Genomic DNA, 24,978 nt, shown 5'->3' on the forward strand with positions numbered 1-24,978 from the left:
TTAAACTTTTTTCTCATCAAAATATTCTCCTTTGTGTTTGATTACAGCTTGACATATCCTTGGCATTCTTGCAATCAGTTTATGCAATGTTGAGTGGGAAAGATTTTTCCACTCTTTTTGTAAAATTTCCCTAAAACAGATGCAGATTTTGGACAATACTTTCTTCCAGATTAATCAAGTTCTTTCCAAAGTAACTCCATAGGGTTTTTCTGCTTCTCGCGCGTTAGTTCGAACTATTGAGAGAGAGAGAGGGGGCGCGCGATCTTTTGAATAAGCAGTTACACCTCAGCTGTGAACGCGAGTTACCGCCGATTTGTTTTCGCACTTTGTTTTCGCCGAATAAGGTTTTCTCTGAGAAAAATACGTGCGGGTGTGCAACGACGATATTGCAGCAGCAAGCAGCGGTATAGAAGCAGCAGATAACAGCTGATAGAGGAAGTACAAGGCGGAGCAGCTGATAATTGAGGGGCACCGGCAGTTGAAATTTTACAACAACTATTACAGCTGATCACCGTAATTGCACCGCATGGCAGGTGCACCTCCCGTCATATTAAGCGATACAAAATACTTTCTGTATTTTGTATATTCGAGATAGCGTTATTTTTTATATTCGCGCCGAGCGTTAGTTCGTGGTAATATTCGAATCCTCTCTCTCTCTTTCTCAAGGAAAATAGTTAATTGTAAAATCCTATTCGCGAGCGTTAGTCTTTCGGCCCTACAAAGACTGTAGTGATTTTTTTTATTAATTAAAGTCTGTTAAATTTATTCGCCGTTTTCATCATTTAATTTTCCTAGTAGCTTAAGTAATTGAAAAAGGCTTAGGTTTTAATCCAATTACGTCTAGGGGATTAAGAAGATTAGGAGTAAAGTCGCTCACACTTAAAATTCATCAAGTGTAACAAGACACGTGAGTTAAGGTGAGTTCAACTCCGTTTGATAGAAGACAACTAGGATAAATCATCTGACGTTAAGGCGAATACACGTATTATCATACGTGTTTAACGGAGCGACGGTTTGCTCTGCATCGTGGGAGTTTGTTCTTAAATAAATTTCCCATTTTCAGATTTATCTCCCCCGTTACATGGCGCCCAACTGGTATTAAGACCCGTTTCGTGCGAATAGGATTGTGCGTCGAAGGTAATCGACGCACGAGAGAGAGAGAGACGATTGCGCGAGGGCTTAGGAAGGTTTGAGCGGGTGGTTGCGCGAGATCGTGAGCGGTACGCCCTCTGCTGGGGACAAAATGAAGTCACTTCGAACTTTTTACTTAAAAATTGTTGAGTTGATTGTAAAAAGGGCCGAAAGCGATAATTATAAGTAGGTCGAAGTGATTTCAGATCGTTCGGAGTAATCAGGTGTTAACCCATTTTAGACATAGTTTGGTGGATAAAGGGAGGTTGGAAGCACCTAATCGAAGATAAAAGCAGAGAGCGCGACCCAAGCGCGCAGTCCAAAAATATTAGTCAGGTGGAGCAAGCAAACAGCAGGCTCCGACCTTAGGTAGGATATATTTATAATATTTATAGATAGTTTGCGGAGACTGCGCGCGCACATAATCTCGCGAGTTTGTGCCTTATAAAAAGAAGGCATTAAGGGTAGGTACACTAAATACTGTGTAGCCCGCTCATACCTTGGGTGATAGGAAGCGGTAGTGGTCGATTAGGCCGATAATTTCAAACCTCGACCGCATCCTACACCCGTGCGGAGGCAAGATGGCTCTGTTGTCAGCTCAGATCGACAATTGGGCATTAGAGCTGACCTCCGCACAGCGCGAACGCTACGTGGCGGATTTAGAGCTGCGCAAGGATGGAAGTGTCATCCAGGCTAGGCTTGGGAGATGGTTGCTAGGAGAGTACACCGTCACAGATTTCGAGGAGACCACGCACATAAAGAGGTGGCGGGGCGCAGGAGGCGCACCCGACAAGCGTGGCTCGACACGGTCTGTGACGAGTTGGAAACCCTCAGCGCAGACGAGAACAGCGACCATCCCCTGAGGATCATCAATAGGGGGGGGGGGGGAATATCCTTGACAGATATGTCAAGGACATTCGCCTGCCCGGATGAAGACTCTGAGGATGAAGCCAGCCGCCAAGAAGAGGATAAGCTCATCCAGAAGGCCCTGCGTACCCAGGAGCAGGAGGAGGGGGAGAGGAGACGGAGTAATCCGAATCTCAGGTCGCAGGGATCCTGCACCCGGAAGGAACCTCAGGAAGAATTATCCTTGAGTGAAGCCTTCCGGGAAATAGAGTACCTGAAGGAAGGAGTCGACCGTAACCGCAAGCTGGTAGGTCGAATCCTAGAAACCCTTCAGACTCTGCAGGGAATACAGGTGTGTGCGGAGCGCGAGGCACAGGACATGCGCCTACAAATACGAGAGCTGGAAGACGCAATGCATGAGATGGCCAATGCTAGCCGTTCTTCTCAGCGTGACTCGGTTCAACCGCGCTCCGGACGTAATATGGACTTTCAGGACACATTCACCTGTCACTACGATTCTGGGATTCCGGGAAGCACACCGGCTACTCCAAGACCACTACCCAGAAGAAGGGACATCACCCCACCGTAAGCCCTCCGTAGAAGAGGAGGTGAAGAGGATCCGGAAGAATATGGGAGATCCGCACCTGTTCGACAGAGGAGTCTAAGCGGATCATCTGGCACCGGTCCTCAACTATCCTCAGGGCTCTCCACAACCTAACATGTTGGAAAAATTGTCCGCGGATGCAAATTGAGGTTTGCGGGCAGTAGGGCACAGAGAGTAGATACGTTTCTGTCATGGTTGGAAGATCTGCGCGTGGGCGCAGGGGTAACTGATGACGAAGTGCTTTGTTCCGTATCAGAGATCCTCGAAGGTAACGTGAGGACCTGGTATGATACAACAGCAACAAAGGCTGTTGCAGGAAGCCCAGAAACGGTTCCAGGGTGAGGATGAACTAGTGCGAGACTACGTGTCCAACCTGGTGGCTCTCGTCAATAGACTGGAACCACCAATGCCATTGGAGAAGTTATTAGACCTACTCCATGCAAATCTCCTTCCAAACATCCAAATTCAACTGCGTTGGAGCGAGATGAAGTCGATACGTGAATTCAACAGGAGGGCGACCGAGGTACAGAACACCTTATCTTACGGTCGTCATCCACGTGTGTTCGTGTGACCCCAACTCGACGGTTTTTCCTCAGCACGCCTACCAGCCGAGCAAGAGAACGGCTGGTAATAAATCCCAAACCGCTGCAATGGCCAGCGAAGGGAAGGCGCGTGCGAAAAAGGAGAGAGATCAGCAGCGATGATAGGGCGTGGAGAACCCTGCCAGGAGGCCTACCGAACAAGCATCGGTATCGGCTACGCAAGCTTCCACTTCTGATAAGAAGATGGAAGGGCGTCTGGAGAGAATCGAGCGGATGTTGCGCAAGTTGGCCATTGAGAAGCAAGGTAGCCCTCCAGAACAGCGTAAGAGCCGATGGCGTGGGGGAAGGAAAAATTCGCCATCTCCCAGATCTCCTGGCGAGCGGCGAGAAGGACAGAGGCGGAAGATCGACTTCACCAAGCCTCTCCAGTGTTCCGCTTGTGGCAAACTGGGATTTAGTCGTAAATTCTGCTCAGATTACAACAACGGAAACGGCAAGGAGAGCAACGAGAAGAGGTCATCTTCGCGCCTCCAGTAGATTCGAACTCTCGCTGCGGGTCGTCGCTGGGAAACAGCAAGTTGTCGGCGACCCAAGGATCCAAACAGGTCCCGGTAGGGCATCAAGGGAGCTCAGAACCTAGTGGTACGTTGGAGCAGAAGGCGATCGAGCCCGATGCCAGCCCTCGGCAGAATAGGGGAGTGGTCATCCTGGATGGACCAGGTGGTCACATACAAGTTGTGGAGGAGGGAGAAGGTTCGACGTATGTAAGGATCGAGCAACCCGAAGACCACACAAAAAGCTCCCCTGCTGAAGGAATCCACGAGTGAAAACAAGCCCATCGTAGTCGCAGCAGCGGAGGGAAAAAAGCCGCTGAAAAGCACGACGAAAGGAAGAAAAGATACGACTCGAGGATATGACCCAAAGGATGAGACCAGGTGGTGGTTGCGGATTGACATAGGTGACTCTAAAATTAGAGCACTCTATGACACCGGCGCCTCATCCACGGTCATGGGTCAATTAGGGTTGAGATTGGTATCGGAGATGGGACTCGGATTGAATGTGACCAGAGCGTGTGATATAAGGCTCGCTGATGGGCGCCCATGCCCTATAATTGGTCACGTGATGTTCCCCTTTAAAGTACTAGGAATCACGAAGGAAATCAGAGTCACCATTACGCCACTGCTCACGGACGACTGCTCCGTAGGCGCGAACTTTATAAGAGAGTTCCGCGCAGTTTTGGATCCCGTCGAGGATGAGTTATGGCTCAAGTGAAAGTACCAATGGAAGTGACTGGAATTGATGGTACGGCATTTATCGCACCGGTAGAACTGTGGGAGGCCACGGAAACACAGCTGGAGGAAATAGAAGACCTCGTTAATGGATTGATTCCTGGTGGAGGTCAGGCTTTAGGCTGTGCCATGGGGTTTGAGCACGAAATAGATGTTGGAAATGCTCGACCCATCAAACAGAAATACTACCCAGTCTCTGGTAGAGTGCGAGAGGCAATGTACGCGCTGGTCAAAGATATGCTGGAAAAAGATGTAATTGAACCAGCGACCAGCGGATGGTCAAGTCCAATAGTAATGGTAAAGAATGCTGATGGAAAATATAGGTTTTGCGTGAATTACCAAAAGGTAAATGCGATTACCAAACCTGATGCCTACCCTTTACCATATATGAACGACATCCTAAGACAGATAAGGGATGCACAGTTCATATCTACTCTGGACTTGAGCAGTGCATACCATCAAATTCCCCTAAAGGAAGAATCGCGTCCGATATCAGCGTTTACAGTACCTGGATTAGGGCACTTTCAATTCAAGAGAATGACCTTCGGACTGTCATATTCGGGAGTGACCTACCAGATGTTGATGGATAAGGTGATAGGATCCCGGATATGGATCCTTTCGCTTTTGCTTACCTCGACGACGTAATTGTGGTTTCGTCGTCCTTTCAGGAGCATAAGCGGCACCTAGAAATGGTATTAAAGAGACTTCTAGGTGCGGGCTTAACCATCAACAAAGCCAAAAGTCACTTCTGCAATACGGAAGTCAGGTACTTGGGAGTTCTTGTAAACCAGGACGGAGTAAGACCAAATCCAGAGAAGATACGACCGATATTGAAATATCCAACACCCCGGACTGTCAAACAGGTGAAGCGATTCATGGGAATGACCTCGTGGTATAGACGTTTTATACCTGACTTTGCCATGATCGCTGAACCTATAAACCGCCTGACAAAGAAGAATGTACGTTTCTCTTGGGAGGAGGAGCAAGAGCAAGCTTTCACGAGGTTGCAGGAGGCGATGACTTTCGCCCCAATACTGCAATCTTCCGATCCTAACGGTCAGTTTATACAACAACCTGATGCTAGTGACAGTGGGATCGGGGCAGTCCTCACGCAAGACGTCGATGGAGAAGAGCGTGTGATAGAATACGCTAGTCGGTCACTCAACAGCGCTGAGAGAAATTATACGGTCTCAGAAAAAAAGTGCTTGGCAGTGGTATGGGCTATTGCAAAGTTCCGACCGTATATTGAAGGGCATCACTTCAAGGTCATCACTGATCATAGCTGCCTGAAATGGCTCCACAATATAAGAAATCCCACGGGAAGACTAGCGCGATGGGCGCTAGCATTGCAAGGCAATGTCTTCGATATTGAATATCGAAAAGGGGATCTCAATGTGGTGCCTGACGCATTGTCTAGGGCCTATGAGGAGGAGGGGATTGAAGTGAGTGCTATAAATAGTCGGCCGGAGACCACTGACGCCTGGTATTTGCAACAATACCAGGAAGTATGCCAAGACCCACACTCTCACCCTACTTGGAAGGTAGTGGGAGGGAGGCTGTATCATTATCAGCCTGATGAGGACAGTGAAGGGTCCATTGAAAACGATGAAGCGTGGAAGCTTGTGGTGCCTAGGGAGAAAAGGCACCAGGTGCTCCAGGAGGTCCATGATGCTCCTCCAGCAGGGCTTCAGGGACGAGAGCGTGCGTTCTCCAGGGCTAGGCGCTTGCTACTGGCCTAAGATGTATGACCAGGCCAGGGAGTACGTAAAGAGTTGCCCGGTGTGTCAGCAATGCAAGGTGGAACAAAGAGCACCTTGCGAGCTGATGGGTCGTAGACAAGTGTCACTTATAGGTGGTGGTTGTTATTATTTATCGTTTATCAGGTGGTGGCCGGTGATATCACTGGTCCATTTCCCAAAAGCTCTCGAGGTTTTGAGTACATCTTAGTCTTTGTAGACTTGTTTACTCGCTGGGTAGAGTGTGTTGAAATACGCAAAGCCAATGGGAAGATAATGGCAAGGGAATTACACGAGACAATTGTCATTAGGTTTGGCGCGCCCGAGGTATTCTTGTCGGAAAATGGAACCAAATTCAAGAATCAGGAAGTCGATTCATACCTCCAGACGAACGGCATCCAGTACGCCTTGACTCCCGTGTATCATCCCCAAGCGAATCCCACAGAGCAGGTAAACAGAACACTCAAAACCATGATCACGTCTTACGTAAGACGTGATCATAAGAGCTGGGATGAACACCTGTCAGAGTTCAACTTTGCGTTGAACTCGGCAACTCATAGCGCCACGGGATATAGTCCTGCGATGCTCATGTTTGGACGTCAGCCGGTACCTCCTTTGACATTCAGAAGAGCCCAAGATCAGCAGACCTTTGAATGTTCGGAGGGTCAAGCTGTGGTGGATTGGGCTGAACATATGGAGAAGCTCCCTAATTTATGGGAGAGGGCCAACTCCAAGTCAAAGGAGGAAGCTGCGCGTCAGGCAGCTTATTATGACCGGAAGAGACGGCAACCCGAGTTTAACGTCGGAGATTGGGTTTGGAAAAGGAACAGGATTCTTTCTTCGGCTGCCCAAGCCATTTCAGCCAAATTGGCACCGAAATATGCCGGTCCGTATGTGATTGAAGAGGTTTGTGGTTCCAACACGTACAGACTAGGCAATCAGCTGGAGATCCTGTCCGAGCTCTTCCATGCCAAAGACCTTAAACCGTACTACGGTCCGTGTAAGGATGAGGAAAGCGAGGAAGTCATCGATCCTCGCGGGCCACAAAATAACCAGCCGTCGGAGGAGGCGAACGATTCCGCGAATGCGTCCGAAGATCCGGGGAGAGATTTATCGGATAGCGAGCGGATCGAATTAGCAGCCCCCACGGACGTAGATAAGGATCCCACCGAGACGTCGGATTTACCGGTATCTGCCCCAACCAAGAGAGGTCGAGGTCGACCTCGAAAGGTCCCAGAGACGGTCACCGGTCCAGTAAGAGGCATCAACTCTCCCATGAAGGAAACAAGAGGGAGAGGTAGGCCTCGAAAGACCGTGCCCGTCGTGCAAAGGACGGTTGGGCCGATAAACCCGAATGGTAACCGACGAGGGCCAGGACGTTCCCGCAAAGAATCGCGAGGGAACGTATAACTCGGTGGGATGCGGCGTATATTAGGGTTTTTCTTCGCGCAGGGAGATTCATCCGAGATTTTTTGTTTTGGATGTTTCAGATGGACCGGAGAATTGTCGTCGAAGAGGAGACCTTCGAGGTGGTTACGCAGATGCTATTGGATCTGCAACTGGGCCCTGATGCTACGCAGTTAATTGAAGATCTGCGGAGCTTCGCCAGGGTCCAGTTGGAGGGGACCACTCGAAGGGAGCGACATAATGCTTCGGTGGCAGACGTTCTCCGGGACTCATCGTGGGTCGCCCCGAAGAAGGCTTCCCGGGACGCTTCGACACAGACGGAGGACAAGGACAGTGTCGAGCGTCCCAAGTCCACAGTGGACCAGGGGATGCAGACCCTCAAGTCCGGCGTATCCCAGACGTCGGACAGTGTAAGCCAGTGCCCAGGACCCAGGGAAACCTGTGGGGCATCGCACTGGGTCTGCAACTATCCCCGGATCCTGGAGCAGCCTACTCTCCTCCTCGACTTCAGACACGTACGTCTGGGGATCAACGAGGTGGAGAGTGCCTGGGGGTTCGCTCAAGAACTCCAGTCTCAGGTGCAGGAGCAATATTTTACGTTATTCTACGTAAAAAACGAAACATTTTTTTTATATAAGTTTTTTTCTATCAGTTGAATGTACGGAGATATGAAAAGTTGAAGTAAAGTATAAAATTTTGAGAAAACAGCTGACTCCGGCATCATATACAATGAAAATAATTTTTTAACGAGTGATTTAGATAGGGTTTGGAAAGAGCCACAAAATGCCGTGCTCAAAATTTTTATGTTATTTTTTTCGAAATTTGGCGGGAGATCAAATATGAACAAGAATTTTTAGAATATTCAGTCTTCAATTATCGATTGAAAAAAATAGAAAAACTTTTCACTTTTCAAGAGCACTTTTCAAGAGCTTTCAAATGCGCCTCCGCCCGACTCTGTACGTTAATTTGCACCAAAAATGGAGAATTCCAAAGTTTTAATAATTTTGTCCGAGGGGGTGGTAATAGTAGGCGACCGGGAGTGTACATGAGCAGATGATCATTTTATAAATTACTGTATAATTATTTTAGTTTATTATTTTGGATTATTATTAATTTTATGAATTACTAAGGAATGAAATAAATTACGCTTTTCGTTTCTGAAAATATTACTACTTTTTATAACTTGTTGCATCAATTTTGTTTTATTTGGAGTTAAATAAATAAATTAATACCGTTACTTTATTTTAAATAATTTATTCTCAATATTATTAATTTCTTTTAAATTGAGGGAAGCGCATTTGCTTGCAGATCTCTTAAAAAAATGCGATATTTATCTATTGCAAATAACATTCAAGTAATCAACAAGGACTATTTTGATTAATAGTTTTTGTTTATTGCTCGGATAGTCTTAATTTTATACATAAATATAAATATAGAAATGGTTCATTATATTTCCGTATTCATTAAGATTTTTACTGCGAATTTTATATGTTTAATCATTGAATGCGCTCAACTTTGCGTTAGAAAATTTAAGAACGGCTTGAACGAAAGTTAATGACTATATTCTGTAACGGGGTAAAACCGTTTAATTATTATATTCGCGCGATTATATTAAAAGGACACGCGTAATTGTCAATGCTCACTACTTATCCGGGAGAGCACGAGAAAGTATGCGTCAGTCAACCAATAATTGTTAATAACCTATATTCAATCGGGAGTGAGTAGAAGCTATGAGGTAAAAGCGGATCGAAAAAACACTTGTTAGTAATATGAATGGTGTCCTTTATTATTCCTCAAAATTCACAAAAGGTCGGCCCGCGCGTTTGTTTACATAAACGCTCGCTCGTCGGCAACACGCTTTGCCGGTACGCTCGCTGTTCTTTGTTAATAGAGACGCTGTTACATGCACGCAGTTAGATTATTCATTAATTAGATAACCGCGATCGCGAGATTAAGCTGGCCAGCTTACCTTCTACTTGCAGGCGATCGGAGAACAACAGCGACAACTCGCACAGCACGGAACAGTTTTTATAGTGTTTTGTTTTGCTCGCTGGTCACGAATGCGCGCACGGAGTGGTTTCGCCCTCGATGGCGAAACCTCACACACACACGCACACTGCTTGGCCTTAAGCTGGTGGCTGGATGGCTCCTTGGAGGCAGCTGTCACGGCTATCTGGCACTCAGGTTATTGCTGATCTGGCGTACGGTTGACAAGGGCACGTGAATCGGCAAATGCGGTAGCGTAAGCGGACGGACACTATGGTGGTCTAGGCTTCACTGGTTTAAATTCTGTCGCGCGCGTTCCGTCTGCTCGCGTGCCGAATTCCTTCGTTACCTATTTCGTCCCCCCGGGAGGTGCTGCCCTCACAGACAGCAATTAAGTTAAATAATCAGCGCTAATTTGACGTTTACCGTCATAATTCATTATAATTAACTCTGATTTTTCAGTATTTCTTAAGGCTTTTTGGTAATTAATTAATAGTTAAGACTATTAATATCTTGTTTGTTTTCAGATAAATATAGTCCTTAACTTTAGTTCTGTACTTTAGCTTTATTATAGATTAAGTAATATTTTTGTAAAATTAGAGTACCATACACACAATTAAATTTAAATAAAATTAGTTTATATAATTAAAAATTTAAATAGTACATAGAGGGCCATCTGTGTGAAGAGGGCCCAAAGCACTTGAATGAGACCACTCCCGCACACTCCGCCCCCGGCCAATAGGGTTCGAATTTCGCTTACGTTTAAGACAGTCCCCAAATTTTCCAACCAATTAAGTCAAGAAAATTTGAGTTCTTCCTGCCCAAAAATGATTTTTTTTTGAAAACTATGAAATTATGGAAAAAATACCAAGAAAAGTAAAATACTTAAAATCAATGTAAGAATATACCTGAGTTCGTTCGACTAGTTTTGAGAAAATTTTTTGTATTTTTAAATGCAACTCTGTAAAATAAAAAATTGCTCAAAATTCTTCCAAATATTCTCATGTATTCTTTGGTTAACTCTAAAAACATTTTATTCTTGACAATTTTCTTCTCAAGTTCATTGTTTACAACAACAAAATTTTCAAGTTTTAATTAGTATCACGAAAATGCATCTATCGTCTGTCTGCCGTAATCAAAGTTTACGTTACCCAACTTTTACCATCGTGAAGGTCGACGAACATAGATAGTCTCTTTTTTATTATGATTTTATACTTTTTTTAATTTTTTTTTACTTTTTTTTTCATTATTTTTCAATCGATCAAGTTTGTGATTCAAGTATTGGACTATTGTGTTTGTGCTCCTTCAGAATGTAACTTGGGAAAACAGTGTCAGCAATAATATTTAGCACAATTGACGCAAAATCCGCTTGTCCTTTGACGACATACTTCGTAGTTACACAGTGCTCTCTTTTTTGATTCGTATTTGTGAGATTTGAAATCACCTAATTTAGCTTTTGATAAATATTTTCTGCTTATCTCCTTACATAAATATTTTGTAATCATGTGAAAATTGTTGTCCTTGTTGCAAATATTCCAAATTATTATGACATTTGTGATTGATGCTTCTATAATTTGTAAAAAAATCTTGAATGGACATTTTTTGGAATGGAGATAGAGAAGCTTTCTTGCAACGAAGATCATGCAAATCCACACCACCCATGTATTTATTATACACAGAAAAAGCGAAGGGAAAACCTAATTCTGTTTTATTACGAACACTCGGTGAATATCTTTGTATTGGTTTGATAAGAGTAACATCAACAGCTGTAGATAGAATAGAACCTTATTCGAATCAATGACACTGATGAAATTTATGTTACTATGTGTATCATGGCTTGCTTTGAACGACCCTTTTGAAGCTTTTTTTTCAAACAAATGCTTTTCTTGTACTCTGTCTTTACAAAGAGTTCCTGTCGATCGTAAGCCACATTTATGTAAGTGAATGACTAAATTTGGACTGGTGAAAAAATTATCCAAGTAAATATAGTAGTCAGATAGTTTTCTTTTTGAAAGGCCCAGTAAATTTATTCCAATGCTTGTATTTAAATTAAATGGATATCCATTTACTTCACATAAGCCCTAGAGTTTTATACCATATCTATCAGGTTGCAAGAAATATATTGTTTTAAGTATGTGCGTCCGAAAAATCGAACCATCATTTCATCCACGGAAAGAGCAATCGAGAAGAAACCAAACTGTTTAATATTTTTTTGAATAAATTCGAAATCTCGCGGACTTTCCAAGCCTTATCAGCATCATTTTTATCACACGGTTTTGAGTATTTTATTTTTGATTTGATTTCGCTAAACCTATCACGAGATATCATTGAGAAAACAGTCGACCACTTGACGAGCGGATTAGATTCCTAATATTCTCTTTGATCATTCGCTACATTGTATCATGATAGCAATAATATCTCTAAAAAAATATCAAATTCGTCCACCGATAAATGCAACCCGTTTTTCTCACTATTTTCAATTATATAATTTTTCATTTCTACAGAGAAAAAAAAGTGCAAATAATTTTACAGGTGAAAGTGAGAATATTCTTTTTTGCACTGCATCATTCAAAAGTAATTTGTCATCTAAATTTTCAGATAAAACCTTTTCTCCATCCTTCCAAGAATACTCATGATTTGGTTTCAACTTTTTCTGAGTTTTTGTATAATTATCAAAAATAAATTGATATGATACACTTGGAATTGAAATTTCTGGCTCAAAGATTTCATCATCTGACTCAGAATCTTCATTAGCGTCTGAATTGTCTTGATCAGGTATTATTACATAATCTTCATCAGAATCTAAATCCTCACACTAAGTTAATGCTGAATCATTTTTATTTGAAATTTCTAGTGCCTTACACTTGGGTATTTTTAAGTTTATCTGAGAATCTAAAATCTTTATTATGAAAGTAAATAATCTGTTACTCTATCCACAGAGAGAATAACACTTGAGGGATTATTTATTGGAGTGCGCCAATGACTTACTCGGCTAAATAACTGTCCTCAGACACGACGTCCTACAAGCAAATTAGGTTCAAGGACCAATCACTAGAACGTAAACTGCTATCGACTCCTAAGTTCAAAACATACAAAGAATTACAAATATGAGGTGTGATCAAAAAGTAAGGTGAATTTTTATTTTTCTCAAAAAATATTTATTTATTCATCAATTTTTATTTTATCTCCTTCAAAGTAATCCCCCTCCGATATAATGCACTTGTGCCAACGCTTTTTCCAATCCTCAAAGCATTTCAAAAAATCATTTTTTGTGATCTTGTTTAGTTCATCCTTCGATGCCGTGTTTATCTCCTCAATCGTGGCAAAACGCCGTCCTTTCATGGGCCTCTTCAGTTTTGGGAACAAGAAGAAGTCACAGGGGGCCAGATCTGGGGAATACGGTGCCTGTGGCATCGTTACTGTGTTGGTTTTAGCCAAAAATTCGCGCACAAGCAACGATGTGTGAGCAGGGGGGTTTTTTTCCACAAATTCGGACGTTTCTGGCGGATTGCTTCGTGCAAATTGCGCATAACTTGCAGATAATATTCCTTATTTACTGTTCTACCCTGTGGCGAGAACTCATGATGCACCACGCCCCTGCAGTCAAAGAAAACTGTAAGCAAAACCTTTACATTTGATCGAACTTGGCGTGCTTTTTTTGGTCTTGGTGATCCAGAATGCCTCCACTGGGACGATTGAGTCTTAGTCTCGACGTCATAACCGTATACCCATGTTTCGTCACCTGTTATAACCCTGTTGAGTAAATCTGGATCATCGTTGACGTCATTCAGTAGCTCTTGGGCGATGCTCATGCGACGTTTCTTTTGGTCGAAATTGAGCAATTTCGGAACAAACTTCGCTGACACACGTCTCATGTCTAAAACACTCGTCAAAATTGATTGGCACGAACCAAATGAGATGCCAATATCATCAGCAATTTCTCTAATGGTAATTCGACGATTTCCCAACACTATTTTCTTCACTTCTTCAACATTCTCATCAGTTGTTGATGTGCTGGGGCGTCCAGAACGAGGTTCGTCGTCGGTGTCTTCTCGGCCTTCTTGGAAGAGTTTATACCACTTGTAAACATTTTTTTGGCTTAAAGTAGACTCACCGTATGCCACTTTCAGCATTTCAAGTATTTTGGAACATTTGATTCCATTTTTCACACAAAATTTAATGCAAACTCTTTGATCCATGTTTTTAGACAGTAGCAAATCGTGGAGCACGCAAAACACTTCTAACCTTGATGCCTCTCACAAACAAACCAAACATACTACAAAGCTGAAATTTGGAACGTATGTTCTAGACGAGTGTACCGACATAACCAAAAATAAAAAAGTCGAAGATCGAACGGACGTAGCCCGCTAAATTTCAAAATTCACCTTACTTTTTGATCACACCTCGTAGAACAGTGTTACTAATCGGTATTGCGAAAACAAGAAAGAAGGTAAAAGACGTTATTTGCGGTTACAGAATTTTTTTATTGAAAAGCAGTGTGTTTAAGAAAAATTGACAAGAATAAAATGTTTCTAAAATTCTCTAAAGAATACATGACAATTTTTTGGACGTATTTTGAACAATTTTTGTATTTTGCAAAAAGTTGTCATTTGAAAAAATAAAAAATTTTCTCAAAACTCGTCGAAAAAATTCAGGTGTGTTTTTGAATTGATTTTAAGTATTTTTCTTTACTTAGCACTTTTTCCATAAGTTCATAGATTTCGAGAAAAAAAATCATGAATTATTTGAAAAAATTTTGCGGTTTGGATGCCATTTTAAAAATTTTAAGGTGAAAAATCGATCTTTAAACCATGGATTCTTAAAGTTCAACCATTTGTTACGCCGGTTAAAAAAGTCAACTCTGAACGTGAAAGTTTTTGAAAACTAGATTTAAAAATAAAATAGAGAAGAAAATTCATACTTTTTTTTTGTTCAAACGCCATTTTTTCATAAATATTAATAATATTGATCAATTTGAAGTTCACTATCAGAAAGGGCTTATTTCAAGCTTTTCAAATATGCCCCTCTCAAGTTTTTTTGACATCTTCAAAATAAGTTACGAGATGTCAAAGACTGGTATATCATGAGTGGCGTTTTTGGCCGAAACGGATTAACAGGAGTTTTACTGTTTATCAACCAAACTCGCTTCCGAAAGTTTGATTTGACCTAGTTGTCTTATTTTAGATAACGAGAACGTATATGTTCTTTCTAACATTCAAGATTTTTCAACCATTTATAGTGATTGAATGGTTAATCCTATTTTTCTTCCTTAATATGAGTTTTGTCTGAGAAATTGAAAATATTTCAAGTACCGTTATTAAGTTTTTGCGAAAAGAAATTTTTATTTTGGTCTTTAGTAGCTTTCATTTCTAGAGCTCGTGCAAGAGCTACTTTAAGTGAAGTAACTCTTTCTAATTGAAGAGTTTCCCTAACTCCTGTATGAAAAGTTCTATTAATAAACTAAAAGTAAGCAATTTTATCCTGAACTTCTACAGGACATTCTGAATATGCTAATACTGCTAATTTTTCTATATCAACCAAAGTTGGACGATCTTCGCCAGGTTTGTGTCTTCGTTTTTAAAATAATAAGTAACAATTTGGTTCTAAGTTCTTACTGAATCGCGCTTCTCATCTTTTTAATAATGACTTAAAATTTAAAGTTTCACTACTCTTAAAACTCGTTAATATGCTTTTTGCCTTATTACGTAAAGAAGCTGCTACAGCAATGATCTTTTTATCACTAGTCCAACCATTAGTCATTGTAATTAAGTGAAACTGATTTAGATATTCAGATAAAAGAGTTGTGCCATTATAAGTGTTAGTTTAAAGATTATAACCTGAACCTAAATCAACAGAATTATTCGTACATATAACTTTCAACGGTGTATTAATATTGGAATTCTCAGTTAACTTATTCGATAGTGTATTTGTATTGTCATATGTAAGTACTATTTGTGTAGAAATAATTCCATCGCCACTTATCTGGTTTAATTGTTGTTTCAATTGAGTAAGTTGTTGTTGTAGAGACTGTTACTCCGTCTATAGTTTCTGAATAGTTCGTCGACTTTCGATGACGTCTGAATCACGCATACAAAACTCAGCCACAAGATAAAAATCTTGTGGCTGAGTTTTGTATGTCGACGTTCACTTTTTCGATCAGCTCGGAAAATTTTCAATTGGTAATGAAAGTCATCCAATGGACTCCTCCTCTCGTTCAATTTGAGGAGCGCGTCACGAAGGGCAGATGGCAGAAAAGTCATCGATGTCGAATTAGCGTTCGTAGACAAATGTTGTTCTCCATTACCAATCTCACATCACTTATAGTTACATTGCATGAACCATGAGAATGTACATCAGTAACCACCGAACGCGAATCATCGGAGTCGCTACCTAAATTAGCAAGACCCGGCTCAGAAACTGTAAGGAAAACATATATATTTGTGACGAGAGCAAGCAGTACGCTTGCTCCTCGTCTGCCCTCCTTCTCTCTCTCCCTCGTATCGCTCGGCATGGCGACGTGGTCAGCGTTCGGCGCATATATTTATTGCGCCGAACCACTGGCCTTTATGTTTTTCCAGCCGCCGAAGATTGCCGAGCAAGGTTGAGAGCGCAGCGACTATGAGGTAGAGAGAGACAGAGAGACAGAGAGAGAGAGAGAGAGAGTTAGCGAGCATGCTAGAGTGCGCGTCTATGCACGCACTATGCAGGTTTGAGCCGGCGTGTGACGCGCGACCAATTAGCGCTTTTGTCGCACGCCGCCTAATGAGTGGGCATGGTGGGAGAGCCCGGCGAGAGCGCGAACGCTGACCATGCGTCAAGTCGCGTGATCCAGTTCCCGGAAGAAAGTTGAGGAGAGAAGTTGGACGTAGCAGCGCAATGAGAGAAGAAGAAGTACACGTGCAGCAGTGCCCAGACCAGGGCGAGCCGAGGCAACGTGTGGCGGCAACACCTGCAGCAGGGCATTCAGTGTCGCCCTCGCCGCCATGCACGGCATGACTTCCAGGGGGTTCACCACGGGCTACGCCGAGTAAGACGTCCAGCCAGCGGCCAGGTCAACTCCCCGTTGCCGGCTCATCTCCAAGGACAAAGGTCAGGTTATCTCTCTCTCCCGGTATTTCTCTCTCTCATGGTGATGCGCGGCCGCGTAGGAACGATAGGTAGCCAGGCGATCACTTGCCGGCTACGCTCATCGTAATGCGGTAGAGAGGTTTCGACGTATTTTTTCTTTTGTAAGGAGGCAAATGGTCAAGGCGATTTAGTCGCCGGGCCATTCATCCTCCCGCGTTGGTTTAAGTTGTTCTGTACATGTGCGCGTCATGCAAACTTTATTATAACCGATTTTGTATTTGTTTGTCTGAATAGATTTAAGTTGTATGTTCCAAGTAAGGAAAATTATTTATTCGTTCGACCTATCCTCTCGTTCCGCGATTGTTAAAGAGCGAAAGTGCCTCTCTTACTCTCCCCTTAATAAATTGGTGACGTCAGTGCCGAATAAGGCGCTGCCCCCGTTACATATTTATTGTTGTTAATTGCGATTTTCTGCATGCATAGGAACGGAATTAATAACATAATGTTCGTTGTAGCAACAAAAGCTTCAACAATAACAGCAGCGGCAGCAGTTTCAGCAGTAACTTATGATATTCTCTTCGTTTAAAACGATACCCGTGATGGTGTACCTGATGCTTTTTTCGACTTATCAAAACCATCTAAATTCATCTTCAACAAAATATCCCGGACAAACCTCCAAAATTGTTCTATCCGTAATAAATAAGAACGCATAATATAATAAACGTTAGTTTATTTTATTAGGTTAACATCATATTCATCAATGAGAAAAAATCATCTCACAAACAATAACAAAACCAAGCAGTTTTCAAACGAATACTCTGAACGTAGTAATAACAACAAGTCGGATAAATCGATATACTACAATATTACCCTTTCTCGCGTCCATTAGTATTTAATTCCTTTAAGTACCAAATTTGTCGTTTTTTTAAGTCTTACACTGACGATTTTAGCGAAGAACATGAATTTTGTTATAATTTCCGGGTTTTCATTGAGTTTTAAACTGTATAGTTAACATTACAATACAGAAATTACAAGTACAAGAAGTATTGTAGTATTTTATACAATACTGTATTATAAATGTAAACACTATAATTGATTATATCAATATATGTTCAATTTGTATAAATGGATGAAAAAATTAATTTATTTCGTGAAAAAAATGGTAATTGGGGTGAAAAACGTGTATACTTTCTTCGTTGATTTTCATTCAAGTAAATTTTCATACTTTTTGTATTAACAAATGTAATCCCCTCGTTACTTTTTGTCGTCATTTTTGTTAAGTTATTTAGTCGTTGAAGCCCTATGAGTACTATCTAAGTCAAAGTGGAATACTCTGAGTTGTCAAACATGAATATCTTAAGTTATTGTTATTGTTATTGTTATTACTTCAAGAACTACGTCCACGTGGAACGCTGCAGAGGTAAACTAAGTACCTGTACGCATTAGGCTTGGTTCCCTATAGTCATTTTATAAAAATAAAATTTATTTTATTTTTATAAAGTATTTTATAAAAATAAACATTAAAGCATCTTCTACGTGTTAGGGGAAATAAATCAATATTACAGACCTCAAATATGTCAAATGTTAATATACTTAACTATTTCAAATTGATAATTACTGATTCAAAAAATACTTTTATACACTAACTCTAACTAAATAATTATTCAGTCTATTTTGAAAATAAAAATCTATACTTACTGAATGAATAGGAAACAATGAATAAAACGTTTTTTATTCGCTGTCTCTTTTTTGAAATTTTCATTTTGATTTTAGGACAACTTTTATGTGGAGGGTTGTTTTCACCAGATCCATTATCTAACTGGCTTTCTGCGATAGCATTGTCATATACTGTAATGGACAGTTCAAATAATAAAGAACAGCTGCTTCGCGTTTTGCTAGCAACGAATATAGGCACACCACCCATAACGCTAATGGAACAATGTGTTATTCTTTTACATCAAAATAGTAATATTCAATCCAAATTAGGCCTTTTGACATTATTATGTACATGGACTAGTTACTGTTCTCTTGCTGTGAAATTCTTTTTAAGTATTAATTCATCCGTGCCCTACTTGATTGGGCTTCTATCTTCTAATGAAAACAATGAAGATATGCAAGAAATGATGCTACGAAGTTTATGTTCTTTCCTCATTGGAATATGTGTCAAGTACAACGATGATACTGTGATTCATTATTCGAAGGTAAGAATTTTCTCAAGAGTTTTATATTATGGTCAAATTAACGCACCTTCTAATTTTCTCTATTTCGGTTATATATTAAAATCTTGAAGTTATTTACACATGTTAAAAGTGGAACCTTAAGGTAGAAGCGTGCTCGTTCACTTATGTACTTTTCATTTACTTAAACCATATTGACTGGCGTTTGCCAATTTATCCCCTTCCCTGACGCCTTTTCAAGTCACCTTTTGTTTTCTTCTCTGCGATTCTCTTTATTTCTCTTCTCACTATTTCGCTCGTTTTTCTGCTCCAAAAAAGCCATTAACTAGTTAAAATTTATATGTATATTTTATATATACATAACGTATTTTATGAGTACTTGACAGATAAGAATAACATTTTACTAGATATTTACAAAACAATTTAAAGAGTTGAGTATTGAAGCTGTAACACAGAAACGAGTAGTGGTGATACGAATCGGTGTCATAAATAGTGAATCCATGTTATATGTAAAAGTATTTCAATTTCATTTCTAATCCTAGAATAACTTATCGATCAATCTATTAGTGGTAAAAAAGGTGTATTTTCGAATGAAGAATATAATTATAATGATTTCATAAAAAAAAATTTTTTTTCATTTTTATTAATTTTGAGTAAAAATGAACAGGGATTTTAACCAATGTTGTGATATCATCCGTTGATATAAATAGAAGTTCCCGCTAATAACACATTATTGTATACCATACTACGATGTGTCTTGTAATTTCTGAATTGTAATGTTAACTGAACATTTCAAAACTTAATAGAATTACTCATTATCCGATAAATATTTTTCGATACATATTAGTATTTACATTTATATATCAGTTTACCCAAAATCAGCGTTAAGACTTTACTTTACAACGTGGCTAGTTTATTAGATACTAGATATTGTTTCAATGTATTTTGTTATCTACAGTACGACAGAGAAAGACATGAAATTAACTATATATATATATTGCAACGGTAGTCGATTGGATCAATCGATACACATACATATATACAGTGCCCGCCACGTACTTTTGCTCACCCTGAGGCGAAAATTTTGTACCAGCTAATACACTCTGTTACATGGCACCCAAGCAGCATTAAGACCCATTTTATGTGAATAGGATTGTGCGTCGAAGGTAATCGACGCACGGGAGAGAGAGAGAGAGAGACGATTGCGCGAGCGCTTAGGAAGGTTTGAACGGATGTTAGCGTGAGATTTTGAGCGGTGCGTACTCTGCAGGGAGAAAAGGGAATCACTTCGACCCTTTTTTGTATAAATTTTAATATTTATTGTAAATAAGGGCCGAAAGCGGTAATAATTAATAAGTCGAAGCGATCCCAAATCATTGTTTATTAACAGATGCTAGCCCGTTTGAGCCACGGTTTAGTGGATAAAGGGGGGCCGGAAGCATCTGAGCGACGATAAGAGCAGAGAACGCAAACCAAGCGTGCAGCCTAGAAATATTAGCCAGGTGGAGCAAGCAAACGGTGGGCTCCGACCTATAGGTTGGGTATTTTATCTTATAATTAGATAGTTTGCGGGAACTGCACGTGCTCATAACCTCGCGATTTTGCGCCTTGAAAAGAAGGCAGTAAAGGTAGTAACACTAATTAGTGTAATATCCCGCTCATACCTTGGGTGATAGGAAGCGGTAGTGGTCGAATAGGCCGATATTTTAAACCTCGATCGCATCCTATACCCGTACGGAAGCAAGATGGCTCTGTTGTCAGCCCAGATCAACACGTGGGCATTAGAGCTGACTTCCGCACAGTGCGGACGCTACCTGGCAGAATTAGAGCTGCTCAGGGACGGAAGCGTCATCCAGCAGGTGGCTAAACTAGGGAGATGGTTGCTGGGTGAGTACAGCGTTGCAGATTTTGAGGAGACCACGTATAGTAAACAGGTGGCGCGGCGCAGGAGGCGCACTCAACAAGCGTGGCTCGATACAAATTGCGACGAGTTGGAAAATCTCAGCGCAGAGGAGCACAGCGATCATCCATTGAGACTTATCAATAGGGAGGGAATAACCTTGACAAATACATCAAAGACATTCGCCTGCCTGAATGAGGACTCGGAGGTTGAAGCCAGCTGCCAAGAAGAGGATGCCGTCATCCAGAGAGTCCTCCACACCCAGGAACAGGAGGAGAGGGAGAGGAGATGGAGAAACCCGGATCTGAGGTCGCAAGAACCCTGGACCCGGAAGGAACCCCAAGGAGAACTCTCCTTGGGCGAAGCCTTCCGGGAAATAGAGTATTTAAAGGAGGGAGTCGACTGCAACCGCAAACTGGTCTACCGGATTCTAGAGACCCTTCAAACTCTCCAGGGCATACAGATGTGTGCGGAGCGGGAGGCGCAGAATATGCGCCAGAGAATACGAGAGCTGGAGGATGGAATGCATGAAATGACCGATGCAGTCCGTTTGTCGCAGCGTGACTCGTTTCAACTGCGCCCCAGACGTAATGTGGACTTCTAGGACACATTCACCTGCCACTACCACTCAGAGATTCCAGGAAGCACATCGGCTTCTCAGAGACCCATCCCCAGGAGAAGAAACGTCACCACACCGGAAGCCCTCCAAAGAAGAGGAGGTGAAAAGGATCAAGAGAATTACGGAAGATCCGCACGAGTTCAGCAAAGAAGTCGAAGCGTATCGTCTGACACCGTTCCCCGTTTATCCTCAGGGCTCTCCATAATCCGAGATGTGGGAAAAATTGTCCGCGGATGGAAATTGAGGTTTGCGGGCAGGAGGGCACAGAGCGTGGACAGGTTTCTGTCACGGTTAGAAGACCTGCGTGTGGGCGCAGGACTAACCGATGTCGAGGTGCTTTGATTCCGTATCGGAGATCCCCGAAGGTAACGCGAGGACCTAGTACGATAACAACAAGCACCAGTGGCTGAGTTACGTCGAATTTGTCGCCGACGCCCGAGAATGGTTCGGCACCAGTACACAACAGCAACAAAGGCTGTTGCAGGAAGTTCAGAACCGGTTCCAGAGCGAAGACGAATTAGTGAGAGATTATATGTCCAACCTGGTAGATCTTTTTAATCGATTTGAACCACCAATGACTTTGGAAAGGTTATTGGACCTGTTGCATGCAAACCTCTTTCCGAACATCCAGATACAGCTGCGTCAAAGTAAGTTAACGTCAATACGCGAATTTAATAGGAGAACGACCGAAGTATAAAATACTTTGTCTGATAAGAAGATAGAGGAACGACTGAAGGAAATAGAAAGGCGCCAGCGCCAAATGGCCACTAAAAGCAGGATACCCCTATAGAATAGCGCAAAAGCCGATGACGTGGGAGAAGGAAGAATTCACCTCCTTCCAGGTCTCCTGGCGAGTGGCGAGAAGGACGGAGGCGAAAGATCGACTTCACGAAATCTCTTCAGTGTTCCGCTTGTGGCAAGATGAGATTCAGCCGTAAATTCTGCCTAGATTGTAACAAGGGAAACGGCAAGGAGAGCGAAGAGAAGAGGTCATCTTCGCGCTTCCAGTAGATTCGACCTCTCGCTGCAGGTCGTCGCTGGGAAACAGCAAGTTGTCGGCGACCCAAGGATCCAAACAGGTCCCGGTAGGGCATCAAGGAAGCTCAGGACCTAGCAGTACGTTGGAGCAGAAGGCGATCGAGCCCGATGCCAGCCCTCGGCAGAATAGGGGAGTGGTCATCCTGGATGGACCAGGTGGTCACATACAAGTTGTGGAGGAGGGAGAAGGTTCGACGTATGTAAGGATTGAGCAACCCGAAGACCACACAAAAAGTTCCCCTGCTGAAGGAATCCACGAGTGAAAACAAGCCCATCATAGACGCAGCAGCGGAAGGAAAAAAGCCGCTGAAAAGCACGACGAAGAGAAGAAAAGATATGACTCAAGGATATGACCCAGAGGATGAGACCAGGTGGTGGTTGCGGATAGACATAGGTGACTCTAAAATTAGAGAACTCTATGATACCGGCGCCTCATCCACGGTCATGTGTTAATTAGGGTTGAGATTGGCATCGGAGATGGGACTCGAATTGAATGTGACCAGAGCGGGCGATGCAAGGCACGCTGATGGGCGCCCATGCCCTATAATTGGTCACGTGATGTTCCCCTTTAAAGTACTAGGAATCACGAAGGAAATCAGAGTCGCCATTACGCCACTGCTCACGGACGACTGCTACGTAGGCGCGAACTTTATAAGAGAGTTCCGCGCAGTTTTGGATCCCGACGAGGATGAGTTATGGCTCAAGGACGCCCAAGTGAAAGTACCAATGGAAGTGACTGGAATTGATGGTACGGCATTTCTCGCACCGGTAGGACTGTGGGAGGCCACGGAAACACAGCTGGAGGTAATAGAAGACCTCGTTAATGGATTGATTCCTGGTGGAGGTCAGGCTTTAGGCTGTGCCGTGGGGGTTGAGTACGAAATAGATGTTGGAAACGCTCGACCCATCAAACAGAAATACTACCCAGTCTCTGATAGAGTGCGAGGGGAAATGTACGCGCTGGTCAAAGATATGCTGGAAAAAGATGTAATTGAACCAGCGACCAGCGGATAGTCAAGTCCAATAGTAATGGTAAAGAAGGCTGATGAAAAATATAGGTTTTGCGTGAATTACCAAAAGGTAAATGCGATTACCAAACCTGATGCCTACCCTTTACCATATATGAACGACATCCTAAGACGGATAAGGGATGCACAGTTCATATCTACTCTGGACTTGAGCAGTGCATACCATCAAATTCCCCTAAAGGAAGAATCGCGTCCGATATCAGCGTTTACAGTACCTGGATTAGGGCACTTTCAATTCAAGAGAATGACCTTCGGACTGTCATATTCGGGAGTGACCTACCAGATGTTGATGGATAAGGTGATAGGATCCCGGATATGGATCCTTTCGCTTTTGCTTACCTCGACGACGTAATTGTGGTTTCGTCGTCATTTGTGAATCATAAGTGTCACTTGGAAAACATATTAAAGGGAATTTTGGTTGCGGGCCTAACCATTAATAAAACCAAAAGACACTTCTGTAAGACGGAAGTAAGGTACTTGGGAGTTCTCGTGAACCAGGACGGAGTAAGACCAGATCCTGAGAAGATACGACTGATACTGGAGTATCCAACACCAAGGACAGTCAAACAGGTAAAGCGATTCATGGGCATGAGGTGGTATAGACGTATTCTACCCGACTTCACCATGATATCTGAACCTATGAACCGCCTGACGAATGATGCAGTAAGAAGAAAACGGCCGTACTTTTGGGAAAGTGGTGACTGGCTTCTCCATCACGATTATGCGCCACCGCATTCATCCGATCTTCTGCAGCAGTTTTTGAGCAAACACAATATCGCATTGCTTCGACAACCTCCATACAGTCCCGACATAACCCTTTGTGACTTTTGGCTGTTTCCAAAACTAAAAAAACCACTTAAAAGACACCGATTCGATGACAAAACAACGGTTGAAAACAATGCGACGAGTGTTCTTAAGGCTATCCCCAAAAGTGAGTTCCAGGACTGTTTTAAAAAGTGGAAACATCGATGGAACCGTGTTATTCAATCAAGTGAGGATTAGTTTGAAGGATGCCACCCACCAGATGATAAAGAATAACGCTAGCACGAAAATATAAAGGTAGGTCCGATACTTTCCGGACAGACCTCGTATAAAGCTTTAAACGAGAAGGGGACAACATGTAAGTTCAGCCACCAACGAAGGTACTATTCGACGAGAGCGCTTCATGCGGTACCTCCATCGTTATGACTAAGCGCGGCGTTCGAGTGGCTTGTAGCTAGCATCAAGTCAACTGTCACGCTCGGCGCTGCATGCGCAACTTCCACAGTGCTAATCGTCTCCAAGGTCCCGTAGTCTAAAGGCTGCGCATATTTTGAAGATGTCACTGAAACAGTTGACCGAGGTGATGTTCCAGGAGAGCTTGAGTACGGAAGGGAAGCTAGTCGTGCTACAGGATCGCTTTTTCCGCACATTCATGATGAAATCGCGATCTGAGACCGGCGCTCCCCTGTACCCCGAGGACTTCTTATCTGATCTGTTTCCAGAGCCCATCCACGGTGACGATGAAGATATAGGGGCGGATCAGAGCTTGCCCAATATGCTGGAGCAGGCGTTAACGCGTGAGACTCACTCGAATCCCTTAGGAGGTGATGAACTCTTTTTGTTCT

At 42.5% G+C, this 24,978-nt stretch overlaps 1 protein-coding gene across 9 annotated transcripts in view; it reads left to right on the forward strand.

Annotated features, from left to right (window-relative positions):
• Window positions 1-24,978, forward strand: part of LOC131675571 (general vesicular transport factor p115) — a 553,225-nt gene that overhangs the window by 196,305 nt on the left and 331,942 nt on the right. For all 9 annotated transcript variants that reach the window (XM_058954591.1, XM_058954597.1, XM_058954593.1 and 6 more), the window contains one exon: window positions 18,383-18,810. In XM_058954591.1, the coding sequence (XP_058810574.1) occupies window positions 18,383-18,810 (428 nt within the window). The remainder of the gene's footprint in view (window positions 1-18,382; window positions 18,811-24,978) is intronic.

Source organism: Phymastichus coffea, unplaced genomic scaffold (genome assembly GCF_024137745.1).
Source record: "Phymastichus coffea isolate CEN01 unplaced genomic scaffold, Cenicafe_Pcof_1.1 PCOF00026, whole genome shotgun sequence".
In the NCBI taxonomy this organism is placed as follows: Eukaryota; Metazoa; Arthropoda; class Insecta; order Hymenoptera; family Eulophidae; genus Phymastichus; species Phymastichus coffea.